A 15,198-nucleotide genomic window follows, 5' to 3' on the forward strand; every position below is an offset into this window, starting at 1 on the left:
ATGGATTCTCCAACATCGTCCGTTTTGTCGTCGCCCTCAGCCGTGAAATGCTCCATCTGCATGGAGGGCGTCTCCGACGACTGTGGCCGCACTGTCGTCAAGCTTCAGTGCTCTGACTTGTTTCACCTCGGTTAGCTGATTTTCACACCCTTTTTTTCTTCGCATGCATGCGCGTTTTTAATCGAACTGCGTTTGAAGAATCAATGAACAAAAAGAAACCGCGATGTGTAGAAAGAGTAAAAAAGCGTACAAAAATCACTTTCCTTAATTTGATATCTTGTAATTCATAAAAAAAGGGTCTCTGTATTGCTTAAATAAGGATCAGGAGAACACTGGAGGATTTCGAAAAATCGGGTTGTCTGAAATTTGTCTTGTGACTCTGTGTGCCTAGGCTGTTCGACGAACTAGCTGTTTTAACAGCATTGATGTAAATCATAGAACTTGAAGTAGTTTAAATTGAGTCAATTAGAAATTATAAGATTTAACGTTTTTCTTGGTGGAGCTATAGATTGCATTGGTTCTGCATTCAACGTAAAGGGTATCATGGAATGCCCTATCTGCGGCGAGATTGAGGATGGCGTATGGAGGTACTTTATATCTGGGAGCCCTGACCGTGAGCTCAACGTATCTGAGGACGAGATGGATTACGAGAACGGTCCTATGGAGTTCTTTGACATGGTAAAAGCAATGACAACATTTTTCAATTTCTCTTTTTTTTGTCAAATCAAACAAGCTTCGCGGAAGGTTGTTTGATTTTTAGTGAAGCACGGGTATGGCCAATATAAAACACAATGTGCACACACCTGCATAACAAGATGCAATAACCAACGCGCGTGGTTTATAGATCTGTAAACGGATAAAACCATTTTATGTTGTTAGACTGTAAAATTCATCCATTTTTTAGTTCGTAAGTACGTTTGTGACTGTTTCAGGGGTTACAGGGAACTATGTTACGCCGTTTTTATCATGGTGAATGGTAAGCATTCTTTCTACTGTGCAAGTTCCTTACTTTCCTTCCGCTGCATTTTTGTGTTAGATATTAGAGGTTAACTTATGAATCGATTCTTCTCTAGAGATTAGAGATAATTTCCGTTTGCTCTTTGAGCGGAAGCAGAATTACAGGAAAAAAAGTTAACTTATGCAGAAAACGTCAATTGTCCTAGGATTTGAACAATCATGAAACTCACATATATTTCCAGGCAGTTTATTGAACTTCACATCATGATTGGTGCCTCTTTTTGTCTTATATCTGTATGTTTCAAAACTTGCAGGGAAATGGGATGGTTACCGCCTGCCCATCGCAGTAAGTTCATCTTCTTTCTCTTTTTTTTCACCTTAACTTCAAATTACCAGTTGATGTAAAACTAGTTTCATGACAGGCTCAGAACCACATTTTGAAGGGAATTTGCTTGCCCCCTATTCGGTCTTTCCTGGCTATCCTTATACCAACAATCAATGGAATGGCCCTCCCGTACCCAGCGAGGTATTGCCTTCGAATCCTTCCCGGATTGACTGGAGAACCGAACCTTTACTTTGTGATAGCTATACCAATTTGTTTCCAACGGGCAGCTATACTGGTGGTGCTAATTGGTCTTCAGTTCCTTCCGCAACCTTGAGTTCCGGGGTTGATTTTACTGGCATGCCAAATGCACCGTTTGTTCCTCAAATTGCTGACTGCGGGTAAGCTTTTGATAAACTTAAAGCCCCCCGAATCATTTTGAAAGATGAATTTGTTCGTTGTTTTTCATTTTTCTTAAATAGCGTACTGAATCTTTTATCGCATGCTCCTTTTCTGTGTAGCATGCGTGTTCAAACCAGTTATGAATCTCCATTTGGTCTTGCTTATCAAGGAAGCAATGATCCACTTCCTCCCAACTTCCAAATGATGCAGCAGTCGCCAGCCAATTTCCCTTCACAAGCAGCGCAAGCTTCCATGGGAAGATCAAATGACGCGCCTTCACTTGGAAGTTGGGCAGGGCAGCCTGGCTTGATGGAAGTTGGAGTGTCCGTGCAACCAAGCGTGATGGACTGGCTTCGGTCAGGGCAGCCAGCACCTTCACTTGAACAGGCTGCAGACTCCAATTCATTTCTCGTCAACATGAACTCTGACCTGTCGGAATCAGCAACCAACGGCCATCGCCTTGTCCAGGAAGGAAACGATGTCCAACCTTTCCATCTTTTTCCAGAAGACGCGGGTCCTCTGACTTATTTTTTCCCTGAAGCGAATCAGTAAGCCGATATCGTAGCAGAAAATGCCTGAGTTGCTACCCCGTCAAAAATTTATTACCGCAGCTGCATTGCCTCTTTCTATGAGAAGCATAAACTTCAATGATGAACTGCAAAACTATAGATATAGTTTATGAAGTTGTTATTTCATGCTTGTTTTATGCAAGCAACCAAAGTGAAAACAGTATATGTTGAAATATCTCTCAAAATCTCTAACTTCAACTCCAAGTCGTCCTTTTGTTTTTTTGGATACGAGCGATATCGAAGGACGGCTAAACACAACATAGAACTTCGGATCCTTCCACCATGTGCCCCGGATTCGCCGTGTTTATCCTATAACTAGCCTTCTAATTTTTCCTAATCACGAGCCCAAACGAGTACTAATTGTTGGACGTTGGACCATGATCCAACGGTTAATAGGTCTACACAGTTAATTTAAAGAATGCTTGGAATATAAATAATTAAGATTAGGATTTAGTTAATAGCTATAGCTCGTATTGCAAGTAAAGTTAATATATTCCAGATTTCCTCGGAGAATAAGGGCTCCTAATTCTATCCTATTCGTAATGAGATTTGGTTTATCAATTATCCTTGGATTGCAAGGAATCCTAATGACATTATTATGGGAAGATTCATTAGGGTTAAGTTCATATCAATACAAGGCTAAGGTCCCTGCTGACAACACATAGAAAACTCATATGAACGCCCCATTAGTTATGCGTATAAAGGAGTGTTGAGTGTGCATAAGACTTTGGTCAACTAACACATTATTCCGCAGGATTCCAATACGATTTCCACCTAAGGAGAAGTCCATGGTTGAGCCTATTCCGCACGGTTCTATCAAAGGCTGTTCATCTTTCCTACATGCCATGTAGACTTCCAGTACTTTATCAATTGAGCATAATTTATGGATTATTTTAGGTTAGTGTTTTTAGTTGTTTATGAAATATATAAAGTTTAACACTAATTGCCATTTAAGAGGGTAAAAACATCATTTTCTTGAGGCTATTTTGCGGCCCTACTAGTATTTTGTTAATGAAAACATGTATTGACACACTTTGGATTATGAAGAATTGGCTTATCGATTTTGCATTATCCTTTAGCTAGTCATTTTAACTAGAGAAATGAACTAGACAAAATGCCATATCAGTCAATCATTGTTATCATCGTTATTACAAAACCTTACATGAGATTTTCACCTCAAACGACTCCTTGAAGGCTATAAATACATATAAGGACCGTATCAATATTCCTTTTTTTAATTTTGATATGTTTGTAGGATGGATAACTATCGGTCAAAACTACTTTGAAGTTAGCTTTTTATGTCAAATCCACCATTTAACAGGGCTACTGGCCTTGGTTCTCTTTCTTGGGCGGCTTAATAACTTTGCCTCAAATAATTGCCAAGCTATTGTAGATGATGAGATTTGACTATAGTTAAAAAAAATTAGATCTTATGTTTGAATCTCGTTAATGGTAAATTCGATATCAAATTTAGTTTTTCATTATGTGGCTTGCCGAACTCTGCCTGCCTTGTCCATAGGTAAAACTATCGTTGGACTAAAAAAAAAAATATAGTAATTAGCTAAAATGACTTGATGGTGCACATTTACAATGTCTTGCAAGTTTAGGGGTAAATAAGATAAAAAAAAAAAACGTTCGGTTTCAGTTTTATTTTCCCGAGAAAAATGAAGACCCAATTAAGCGGGAAACCCATAATTTGAAAATCTGGTCCATCCAGGGAGAAAGGGGTTTCATTCAGCCACCAATTTTCACGGAGACCTCCAGATCAAAGCAGGCATGGAGGAAACCATAACCCGAATAGTCACGGAGCTCGAAGAACTCCGCCACTCCGACAATCCCTCCGACCCCCAAATCCAACCCATATCCGATTCCACCATCTCCGATCTCCAAACCCTCTTAGACATTGCCCTCTCCGACGATGACCCAGAACTCATGGACCGCCTCCACGACAAGCTCTCTTCCAAGTCCATCTCTCTGTCCAATCTCGTCCGTCCGATCGCCTCCGCCATGGATTTGGGCCGTGCCCATCTCGCTCTATCGGCTTCCAATGTCTACCTCTCTCTTCTCCTCTCTCCCAATTCCCCCGTCTGCACTCTCTTCACTCCCATGGCCTTTCTCTCTCTCCTCCAGTCAATTCGCCGGTCGCTCAAGCATCGTCCTGCCGGTCAATCGAGCCATGGGTCCTACGTTGCCGGTAATAAGAAGAGAAAGGGCCGGGCCATAAATCAGGGTTCGAAGAATTGTGCCAAGAATGCTATTGATGAGGATTGTGAAGGCGAAGAGAGGGAATTTGATATTCGGGTCTTGTTTACTGTTCTTGAAAGGTTAGAACTTGTAATTGGTTTGATTCATTTGGACCGGTTTCCAGATAGTTTGAAGTCTTTGGTTCAAACTGTGGCTGAAATTCCAGTAATGGGGCTCGAAGTCTGCGGTAATTCAGGTAGCTATAACAAACTAACCGATTTGTGCTCACGGATTTTGCTTAAAGTGTTCATACCTGAGCATGGCGACCAAGCTAACATTGCAGCCGAGGTGTTGAAGTCATTGTCTCCAATGATTCTTCAGTATAAGTTGCAGGTTCGGTTTTTTGCGTTGGGGTTTGTGACGAATCAGATGATGAGTGTGGCTAAAACACTTGAAGGTGTCAAGAAAGCAGTAGTGAATTTTCCAAGGTATTTGGTACAGAAGTCGCCGGAGAAGTCAGAGCCTCGGTCTTTGGCTGTGGAGTCTATAATGGAGGTTGTAAGAGTTATGGAGTTTGAGGACCAAATTGGATTTGTGGATTATGTAGTGAAGATGACTCAAGGTAAGGCGAGCTTGAGGCTCTTGGCGGTTGACCTTATTCTGGCACTAGTGACATCATTGAGAGATACATTGGGATTGAATTCGGAAAGTGAAGTGATTGATTCATTGGGGTTCAAATGCTTGGAGGCTTTGATTCAACGCTGTTCGGATTCAACCGCTGGAATTCGAGGTCGTGCTTTATCAAACTTGTCACATCTGGTGGGCTTGTTGTCAAGTGATGAGAGGGGACGTGATGTGCTGAAACAAGTTATGGGGCTTGGCAATGCAAGTGACCAGAGGCCTGACAGTTGGGTAAATGAAATTTTGATGAAGAGGTGCATGGATGAGAAGGCAGGTGTGAGGAAGGCTGCACTTCTTTTGATTACCAAGTTGATAGCCATTCTAGGCAGTGGCTTTGATGGAGCCTTGCTCAAGACAATGGGAATGGCTTGTTCTGATCCACTTGTTAGCATACGCAAGACGGCAATTTCAGCTCTTTCAGTGGTAAGTTTCCCATTGTTCTTCATCAACCAAATGTTTTGGTTATGGTTTCTAATTGGTTTATATATTTTGTGTAGTTAGTTAATGTTCGAAATTATGAGCATATTACTGGGTTGGAATGCTTTGTTTAGCTTCCCAAGTCCCATAAACCATTAAAAAAATGTATACTTTTGGGAACTTATCTTGAGTTTATCAAAAGGATTGCCATGTTAACTTCCTACCAGCCCCAGGACCACAATTTCTAACTCACAATGGTTCTCTTAGTATATAAACTTTCAGAAATCCGAATTTTTATTTGACAGAAAAATCTCAATTAAATTTCTGTCAACTGCTTTGTAGAAGCACATCTGTATTTGCTGACAATTTTTTACAAGTCGTTATAATATTCTTTTAGTGTACACTTTTGGCTGATGGGTCAGCTAAACAAATGATATTTTATTGGTTTCAATGAGATACATATCTTCTGAACTAAAGATCAAATCACATAGATAATGAGAAATATGCTTCATTAAGTTTCTCTTCGTGGAAATTATTTGGCTTGAAAATCCATATGGATGCCTGCCTTAGAGTTAGTGCATATGCTCGTGATCACTTTACGTGTTCTTTTTTACTTGTACATGTAATGGACTTATTTTTGTGCAACTCCTGATATTATTTGTTGGACCTCTGGATTGACCTCGTAGGCCTTCAGAACATTCCTGGATGAAAGGGTGGCAACTGAGTGGCTACATTCTGTTCCACGTTTAATAGCTGATAATGAGTCTAGCATTCAAGAAGAATGTGAGAACTTGTTTCTAGAGCTGGTATTAGAACGGGTATCTACTGTTGATTCGGTTAATTCACTTCATGATGAATCTGTAGCAAAAGGCACAGAAATGGATGTTGATTCGGTGTTTCCTGAAGGTGTTTTGTGTATATTGAAAGAGATTTGCAATGGAGAGGTGACACCTTGGGTGAAGAAAATTTGCACAAACCTGGGAAAGAAGAAACTGATGAAGCCCAAATTTGCTGTTTCACTTCAAAATATCATACGAACATCTGAGTCTCTCTGGCTGAGTCAATCCTTGCCAATAGAGAAATGGACAGCCCCACCTGGATCTTGGTTTCTTTTATCAGAGGTGTCAGCATACCTTGCAAAAGCAGTGGACTGGGAGTTTCTTCATCATCATTGGCAGCTCTTTGACAACTATGGAGTGGGAGGAGAGGTTCAAAGGCCTACGGCTCAAGGATATGCACATGAAGAGGAAGAGGGTATTGATTCCAATTCTGTTGCTTGGGCGGGGGATCGTGTTTTTCTCCTGCAGACAATTTCTAATGTTTCTGTTGAGCTGCCCTCTGAACTTGCAGCAGACTTAGCTCACAACATGCTTAAAAGAATTCATGAGTTCAACATGCATTCAACAGAGGTAATATCTGCTGGTATGAGCATATTGTTAAAATGTGCTCCTTTATTTAGTTGCTTTATGTAATGACAGGTTAATGCTCATGTAAAAGCACTTAGAACATTGTGCAAGCGGAAGGCTTCAAACCCAGAGGAGGCTGATGCTCTTGTTGAGAAATGGGTGGACAGGCTCATCACAGAGGCTTCTACGATTTTAGAAAAGTATATTTCGGGTGATTCGGATGCAGTCAGAAAAGCTGATTTCTTTACGCCACCTAGAAGTGAGACTAGAAAGGGCAAGAGAGTATTGGCCATGTCCGGGTCATTGTCAAAAGCAGTCACAGCAGTTTACACCATTGGGTCTGTAGTTATCATTTACCCATCTGCTGATATGACCACCGTCATTCCACTACTGTACACTATCATCACTTCCGGAAATCCTGATCCAAAAGTTAATAAATTAACCGGGCCTGAAGTCTCTCTAAAGCAGACAGCCCCTTCGTTATACATTCAAGCATGGCTGACTTTGGGGAAGATCTGCCTTGCAGATGGAAAAATTGCAAAGAGTTATATTCCGCTGTTTGTGCAGGTTTGTTCATTGACTTTGCATTTTTCTGTTGTACATTCTTTAAATGCTTTTTGGGAAGAGCTCATGGACACGTGGCCATGAAAAAATGCTTCAGATTTCTAGGGTACCTAAAACCTAGAAACTGTTTTGCTAACAATTGTGCTCACCTGCAGCATACCAGTTTTACACCCTTATCAATTATTCTCACATACATATACTCATATATATGTATATTAGTCATATCTGCGTGTGTCAGCAGTTTCAAAATTGTTCATTCTTAAATTCTTTGCTTCTTGTGTCTATTTAAGTAATTGAGTTCCAAACCTCACAACATTTTATAGGAACTTCAAAAGAGTGATTGTGCTGCACTCCGCAACAATCTGATAGTGGTGATGGCAGATTTTTGTGTTCGCTACACTGCTTTAGTTGATAGGTAAGACCTGTGAAACTGTACCTTAAAAAACTTGAGTAATATATTTGACATTTACCTTTGAAACTTTATTGTTTGCTTTATAAGTTTCTCAATAGTTTTTCTTGAATCAACAGTTATATACCAAAGATCACAAAGTGTCTCCGTGATCCATGTGAACTTGTAAGAAGGCAGACATTTATACTTCTCTCGAGATTATTGCAGGTATATGTTGGTTCTGTGTCTTACCTTTCCATTTTGATTGAAATCTAAGCATATAACTAGTTCCGTGTTTTATTCTGTGCTGGCATATTCAGAGGGATTACGTGAAGTGGAGAGGTGTTATGTTCCTCAGATTTCTCTTGTCAATTGTTGATGAGTCAGAAAAGATAAGGCAGCTTTCCAGTTTTCTGTTTAACAATATTCTGAAAGGTTAAAAGGCTTCCTCTTGCTAATCAAATTTCCAGTTGTGAAATTGCGGATGTGTTTGTCAATGAGATTTGACCATTCTGTATGATTTTTTGTCTTTCAGTGAAGGCACCTCTTCTAGGATATAACAGTTTCGTAGAAGCAATTTTTGTTCTGAATGATTGCCATGCCCACAATGGACACAGTAATGCTCAGGTATCACGAGCAGAGAGCCGACTTTTTTCCATCAGGTAAGGTGTGTCTATCATCAATTGAAAGTAAGCAACTATGAAAATGAGATTATCTTAAATATAGTCCATGTTATTGTCCCCAGGGGGAACGATGAAAATTCGAGGTCTAAAAGAATGCAGATCTATGTTACTTTGCTAAAACAAATGGCTCCAGAGCACTTATTGGCTACCTTTGCAAAGTTATGCGCAGAGATTCTCGCTGCAGCATCTGACGGTATGCTCAATGTAGATGATGTTACCGGACAATCTGTTCTGAAGGTATTTGCTGCCTCACATGTTCAAAAACTTCTTTCATATTTCTCCGTTTGTCTGGAATATGTATAACTGTAATACGTTATACTGACACATTTGTGTATGTAATGGAACTTATACATTCTGTGTCCTTCCAGCTTAACCTTTTGAGTCTTTTTATTGAGTTTCTTAGTAACATATTTCTAGATTTCTGATAGATCTCCTTTTTTATACGTGCTTTCTTAATTTTGAGAGCAGGATGCCTTCCAAATTCTTGCCTGCAAAGAGATCCGAATCCCATCCAACCGTGGATCATCAACTGACACTGGAGAAATGGACGAAGATGGTGGTGATAACAGCGGGGCATCTGCTAAGGGAAGGATAACTCAAGCAGTCAAAAAGGGGCTCATCCAAAACACAGTACCCATCTTTATAGAGCTGAAACGGCTACTGGAAAGCAAAAACAGCCCCCTCATCGGCTCTCTCATGGAATGCCTCCGAATCATTCTCAAGGATTACAAAAATGAGATCGAAGACATATTAGTTGCTGACAAGCAGCTCCAGAAGGAGCTCGTATATGATATGCAGAAGTACGAAGCATCAAAGGCCAAAACAACAGCTGCAGAGGCTGTTGCCATCAGCAAAAAAGCAATCAGCTTCAACTCCCCCGGCATGTCTAAGATTGCTAGCGTGAGACATGCACAAAACCAGTTCAGTAGCAAAATGCAAGGCGACACACAACTGGCTTCTGCAATGGCAGATGCTGCTGCTGAAGCCACCGCACGGTCAGTGCTGAAGGAAGTGAACAGGGGGCTGCAGTCGCCCCCTCTTAGCGCGCTGAGCGTGCCTAAACTCAAGACATGCGAAGGAGGACGCAGCGCTCGCAGTGACCGGCCCTTAGATGTGTTAGAATCTGTGAGGAGAAGGCAGAATTTTGACTTTGATGAAGTGAACTAAATTAGGACACCAGCCCATGAAATAAAAGGCTGCTAAAGTTGATGTTTTACGTTTTTTTATTTTTTTTGGTCTTTGTACTTCAATGTAAATATAAACAAGATTGATTCAATTAAAAAGTTGGATTATGAATAAATCCTAATCAACGTAAAATCAGTTTTTTTATCCCACTTGCGAATTGCTTCCGGTTGATTGCTTCCGTTTGTTTGAATTCTCTTTCTGGTTTTTCATTTTCTCGACGTGCAAGTTCTATTGCCATTCTCCTTTTATTCTAAACGACGGGTCAACCACTATAACTCCGTCTATTCCATTCTTAGATCAGCCACTACCGTTGCACCAACAACACTCTATTTCTCCCTCAATCTCCAACCTATTCCTCCATCTCTAAAACCAAACAAATCCTGGTTTGGGAGGAAATTCACCTCAACTCCAATTTTTCACCTTCAATTATATAAAGGATTCAAGATAAGTTTTTTAAAAGTGTGAAATTGAGAAATTTCAAATTAGAGTGTTTGATTGTTGAATTAGAAGTCTGAATTTGCCTAATTAAGGATCAGAATTCTTCCGAGAGCGAAATAATTTTTTATATTACGGGATTTTAGAATCTGAAAATTTTAATTCGATATCAATATACAATTTGTTTGAACCGAAAATTTCGACTCACTTCGATTTTTGGAAGACCCTAGACCTAGTCAAAAAAAGAAAAAAAGTGAAGACCCTATTTAACCCAACCCTGGATTTTGGCCGAAAAAAGAGAAAAGAAAAAGAAAAGAGGAAGACCTAATTCAAGTCCTTCTGCACCATGTACCGACGTGGCGTGGTCCGATTGGACGGATGAGCATTCATGGTGGCAATCAAATGAGACTCGCTGTTGAGCCACTCCTCTGCTGTTCGTGTCCCAAACTCGAAACCTTGTCTCTCACACGAATTCAAGCACTCACCTTTCGAGGTTTCGATCCATTTATCAGGTAATTTTTTCATCAATTAAAACCCTAATTTTGTTTCAATCTCTGTATATCTATGTCTGCATCAGAATCTAATCTGCATTATTCCCTTTATTTAGGACGAATTGAATTCACGGACTGGATAATCGGAACCGAAAGCCCCATTTGTGGATTCGAATTGAGATTGGAATTTGCCCAATTCGAGCGCTGGTTTGTCCATGCTGGCATTTATTGTTCTTGTTATCGAGTTTTGGGAATTGGGTTTTGTTGAATTGCTGAATTAGCAGTAGGTTTTTGACAATGGAAGGTAATAAGGATGAGGCTTTGAGGTGTGTTCGGATCGCCGAAGAAGCAATTGCTTCCGGCAACAAAGGGCGTGCCTTTAAATTTATTAAGATTGCACAACGGCTTAATCAGAATTTACAAGTTGATGAACTTTTGGCTGCGTGCGAGGCAATTAATTCGGGGTCTTCCGCGTCTTCTGTTGATGAGAAGGGTGCTGGTGAGATTAGGAATGAGCCGGGTGTGGAGAAATTGGGCCGCGGTTTGAATGGGGAAGTTAGTTATACCGAAGAGCATGTTCAGTTGGTTAGGAAGATTAAGAGAAACAAAGACTATTACGAAATTCTTGGCGTGGAGAAGACTTGCTCGGTCGAGGACATTAGGAAGGCTTATAGGAAGTTGTCATTGAAAGTTCATCCTGATAAGAACAAGGCTCCCGGTTCAGAAGAAGCGTTTAAGATAGTAAGCAAGGCTTTCAAGTGTTTGAGTGATGGGGATTCAAGGAGGCAGTATGATCAGACTGGATTGGTTGATGAATTTGAGTACAACCAGCAGCACAATAATACGAGGAGAAGGAGGAGGAGAGGTGGGAATGACTTTTTTGACGATGATTTTGACCCCGATGACATATTCAGGGCGTTCTTTGGTCGATCAGACATGTTTCGGTCAAGTCATGTTTATAGGACTAGTAGAACAGCTGGTCATCAGAGGGAGGAGTCTCAGGGAGGGGGACCTAACATCATGCTTCTTCTTCAAATATTACCTTTCTTGGTAATTTTGTTGTTGGCATATCTGCCCTTTTCAGAGCCCGTCTACTCTTTGCAGAAGATTTATAACTACCAGATTCCCAAGACGACAGAGAAATATGGAGTGGAATTTTTTGTTAAATCGCAAGCATTTGATGAGAGTTATCCCATTGGAAGTGCTGGTCGAGTTAACATTGAGAGCAGTGTTATCAAGGATTACAAAAATGTGCTTGCACACTACTGTCGGGTTGAGCTTCAAAGACGCCACTGGAGTAAGAATCTGCCTACTCCTCACTGCGACAAACTAAATAAGATTGGAGTAGCATGAAGGTAAGTTGTGATATTTTCTCAAAAAAAGAGATCTGTAACTTTTACTTGTTCGTTGTGTCAAATGGTGCCAATGTTTTCTGTTCATTGTGTCCTTGATTAGAACGTGTCTTCCACTTTCCTAACCTTAGGTTTTCCTAACCTATTGTATGAATTGCATGATCCTGTAAGGGAGTTTAACGTTGCTCTTTCCTCTTGGTGCTATGTGTGTTTTCAGCACAAATTCATATTCAGCACAAGTTACTGACCCCTACTTATTTCTCAGCAACTGTAAAGTTGTCAAATTTAAGTCCTTTGAAGCATAAGTTGTGGACAATACCTAAGTTGCAGGGCCAAACACGAAAAGCAGTTTTCCGTGTGTGAGTACTCTTTGAGTGCTTTCATTTCAGTGTAGAACTGTATATGCTTCCCAGCCTTGTTTCTACCCCTGGCCAAAAAAGTTAATTTGAATCCAAGTGTCCTGTTTCTTTGTTGGTTGGTAATTTGGTATCATATTTCAAGTTAACCATTTTAACGACATTCTGTATTTGACTTTTTATCAAGCAGAGGCTATATGGCTGAAGTGGATGTTGAGTGCCACTATGTTGAGCCTGGACTTCAAAGTTCAGTGGGTTGATATTGTAAATGCTCCGGTCGACTTCTTTGAAAGTGACCAAGGATTGCTGATCCTCTCCAATATGACTTGCTGGCCATACAGCTGTTCAGGAATGACGTCCAGGAAAGTGGTAGCGAGGGTTTTCAGCACCCTAATGGCATATCATTTGGCTAGAAATAATAGTGTACACAACTCTTGAAATTACCTGGAAGGTCAATACTAGTTACGAAAGTTTATGAAAAGTTGAGCAAGAGGTTTGTGATTGTGATTATTTTCGCTTTATAACACTACATTTTCCATGTATTCTTTCTATCAGACTATGCGGTTGCTGTTTACAGTTTTGTTTTATTTGGTTCAGATACTAAGCATGTCTATATGCAAGTAGCGAGCCGTGCAGCTTAAGCATCAGCCCTTATCGTTCGTTATTTGTTGTTTCGAAGAATTTATCTCGTTTCTTAGCTGACTGTTAAGCGTATCTTGTCCTTGACCAATGCATATAGTATGGAGGAAACTATGTTGCTTTGATTTAGCTCTATTGTCTTATGCCAGTGTCTTGATTTTCAATAGAGTTGTTAGAGAACGGTTTAATCCTCAGTGTCGCAGACTCCCAGCTCCATGTACCTCATAGACGAGTCCTCGTCCTCCGAGGATACATGTGATGTATATCGCAAGAGTCTGCTTGCCTCGGAGTCGTTCAGGGTATCAAAACAGAAGGGCACTGGTGTCCTATGGATGAGTTAAAGAACATCTCTAATGGGAATATAGGATATCTTTACAGTTTTAGTTCTGAATGAAAATGCATGGTTGCTCCTGTTCATTCCAACTTCATGAGATGTTCAATATCACAAATTGAGATACCTTCCTAACTGACTTCTTTTACTGTGCTCGGGTCATCCGTCTAAGCAGGGGCGGACGCGCGTTAGGGCAAGAATGGGCAGCTTCCCGTTCGGAGGCCGAAGTTCGACCATTCATTCGATTAAGGGTCTTTGGGTCTGAATTCCGTTCACATGCCATTGTAATGTTTATATGATACATTTCTAATCTTTCACATATAACATTTTGTGAGATGTTCATTGTTAACTTGATATCAATCCCTTGGCACTTGAAAATTTGTCACTCAAATATGTCAACGACACAACCCAAAAGGGGAAGCGAGCCATGAGGAGTGAGGGGTGGCATTGCCCTCGGGCGGCTGTTCTTTGTGTTTTTTTTTTAGTTAAAAAAGAAAGTTTTATGATTAAGCCACGTGTTGCCGTTTGATTAGATAAGTGAATTCATTTGTGTGTCACATCAGTACTTTAACAAAAATGCCAAATTGATGAATTTCCGATTTCAGAGACTATTTTAATTGGAATGGTCAATTTAAGAGACCAATTGTATTCCGTTCACATGCCTTTGTAATGTTTATATGATACATTTCTAATCTTTCACATATAACATTTTGTCAGCTGTTCATTATTAACTTGATATCAATCCCTTGGCACTTGAAAATTTGTTTCTCAAATATGTCATCGACGCAACCCAAAAGGGGAAGTGGGCCATGAGGAGTGAGAGGTGGCATTGCTGGGTGCTGTTCTCTGTGTGTTTTTTTTGAAGTTAAAAAAAAAGTTTTATGATTAAGCCATGTGTTGTCGTTTGATTAAATAAGTGGATTCACTTGTGTGTCACATCAGCACTCTAACAAAAAAAATTGACATAAAATTAAGGGAAGGACCAGAATAATTTGCAAAGCCATTTTTCAAGGCCAAATTGATGAATTTCCTATTTCATAGACTATTTAATTGGAATGGTCAATTTTAGAGACCAACCGTAGTAAAACTCACTTAACTATAGTTGGGTTTTTATCACAAATGGTCATTGAAATTGAAAATCAATAAATGTGGTCCTTGAAAATATGTGTTGCAAATCAATGTGGTCATTCCTTCAAAATTATGTTAAAAATTCAATTAAGTGCTGATGTGGCACATAAATGAGTCTCATAAGTCCTTTTTTTTCTCATAAATGGTCTTTGAAATTGACCCGTGACATCAAAATAGTCCTTGAAATTGAATTGCGACATCAAAATGGTCCATGAAATTGAAAATCGATCAATATAGTCCCTCAAGTAAGTGTTCCAAATCAATGTAGTCATTCCGTCACAATTCTATCAAAAATTCTATTATGTGCTTGACACGCCCCAACCTTGATATTTTCACATACCAGGGTAGGCACGTGTTGGCCAACACCCGAGGGTGACAAATCCATTTTGAACATGCTTACCAATAAAAGATATGTAATTAGCAAGATTAAGAATAATATGAAAGTAGGATTGTGTTCAGAGCATTTTGAACATGCTTACCATTTTGAATAATATGTAATTAAGAATAATATGTAATTACCATTTTGAACATGCTTACCAAAGTAGGATCGTGTTCAGAGCATACAACTAACTAAGAATAATATGAAAGAATTACTAAGAAAAGATACGAACAAGGGAATGAGACCTGTACCACGAAGACTCTAAGATACTTATGTTGAAATGTCCTGATGTCGGGATCATGTGCCTCGATCTTAACTCTTGAGGGGGG

At 39.9% G+C, this 15,198-nt stretch overlaps 3 protein-coding genes and 1 long non-coding RNA gene across 4 annotated transcripts; 3 read left to right on the plus strand and 1 right to left on the minus strand.

The window, feature by feature from the left end:
• On the plus strand, window positions 1-2,311 carry LOC148689944 (uncharacterized). Its single transcript, XM_088687144.1, has 7 exons — window positions 1-130; window positions 509-678; window positions 905-969; window positions 1,272-1,303; window positions 1,380-1,680; window positions 1,801-1,949; window positions 2,019-2,311. Exons 1-7 carry the CDS (start codon window positions 1-3, stop codon window positions 2,231-2,233), a joined length of 1,062 nt encoding a protein of 353 aa, XP_088543270.1. The 3' UTR covers window positions 2,234-2,311.
• A 1,612-nt stretch (window positions 2,312-3,923) lies between these two features.
• LOC137732542 (binding protein) lies at window positions 3,924-9,873 on the plus strand. Its single transcript, XM_068471863.2, has 9 exons — window positions 3,924-5,538; window positions 6,219-6,941; window positions 7,011-7,505; window positions 7,826-7,917; window positions 8,031-8,118; window positions 8,211-8,325; window positions 8,426-8,552; window positions 8,636-8,810; window positions 9,042-9,873. Exons 1-9 carry the CDS (start codon window positions 4,027-4,029, stop codon window positions 9,738-9,740), a joined length of 4,026 nt encoding a protein of 1,341 aa, XP_068327964.2. The 5' UTR covers window positions 3,924-4,026; the 3' UTR covers window positions 9,741-9,873.
• Window positions 9,874-10,461: 588 nt separating this feature from the next.
• On the plus strand, window positions 10,462-13,160 carry LOC137731673 (chaperone protein dnaJ 49). Its single transcript, XM_068470854.2, has 4 exons — window positions 10,462-10,705; window positions 10,801-12,039; window positions 12,583-12,885; window positions 12,990-13,160. The coding sequence occupies exon 2, from the start codon at window positions 10,982-10,984 to the stop codon at window positions 12,035-12,037; it is 1,056 nt and encodes a 351-aa protein (XP_068326955.1). The 5' UTR covers window positions 10,462-10,705; window positions 10,801-10,981; the 3' UTR covers window positions 12,038-12,039; window positions 12,583-12,885; window positions 12,990-13,160.
• Window positions 11,146-14,321, minus strand: LOC148689945 (uncharacterized). The gene is made up of 2 exons (XR_015957922.1): window positions 12,543-14,321; window positions 11,146-12,496 (listed from the first exon to the last, which is right to left on the minus strand). It is a non-coding gene; the product is annotated as an uncharacterized LOC148689945 (long non-coding RNA).
• Window positions 14,322-15,198: the final 877 nt, after the last annotated feature.

The sequence above is a fragment of the Pyrus communis genome, chromosome 16 (assembly GCF_041283825.1).
Source record: "Pyrus communis isolate YQ-2024b chromosome 16, ASM4128382v1, whole genome shotgun sequence".
Lineage (NCBI taxonomy): Eukaryota > Viridiplantae > Streptophyta > Magnoliopsida > Rosales > Rosaceae > Pyrus > Pyrus communis.

What these genes read in the sequence shown, in the direction of transcription:
- LOC148689944 (XM_088687144.1), top strand. Translation starts at nt 1, where the DNA reads ATGGATTCTCCAACATCGTCCGTTTTGTCGTCGCCCTCAGCCGTGAAA. An exon ending in CTCTGACTTGTTTCACCTCG is followed by an intron (nt 131 to 508) that starts GTTAGCTGATTT and finishes GTGGAGCTATAG; the next exon opens with ATTGCATTGGTTCTGCATTC. An exon ending in CTATGGAGTTCTTTGACATG is followed by an intron (nt 679 to 904) that starts GTAAAAGCAATG and finishes TCCATTTTTTAG; the next exon opens with TTCGTAAGTACGTTTGTGAC.
- LOC137732542 (XM_068471863.2), top strand. Translation starts at nt 4,027, where the DNA reads ATGGAGGAAACCATAACCCGAATAGTCACGGAGCTCGAAGAACTCCGC. An exon ending in AGCCGACTTTTTTCCATCAG is followed by an intron (nt 8,553 to 8,635) that starts GTAAGGTGTGTC and finishes TATTGTCCCCAG; the next exon opens with GGGGAACGATGAAAATTCGA. An exon ending in CCGGACAATCTGTTCTGAAG is followed by an intron (nt 8,811 to 9,041) that starts GTATTTGCTGCC and finishes TTTTGAGAGCAG; the next exon opens with GATGCCTTCCAAATTCTTGC.
- LOC137731673 (XM_068470854.2), top strand. Translation starts at nt 10,982, where the DNA reads ATGGAAGGTAATAAGGATGAGGCTTTGAGGTGTGTTCGGATCGCCGAA.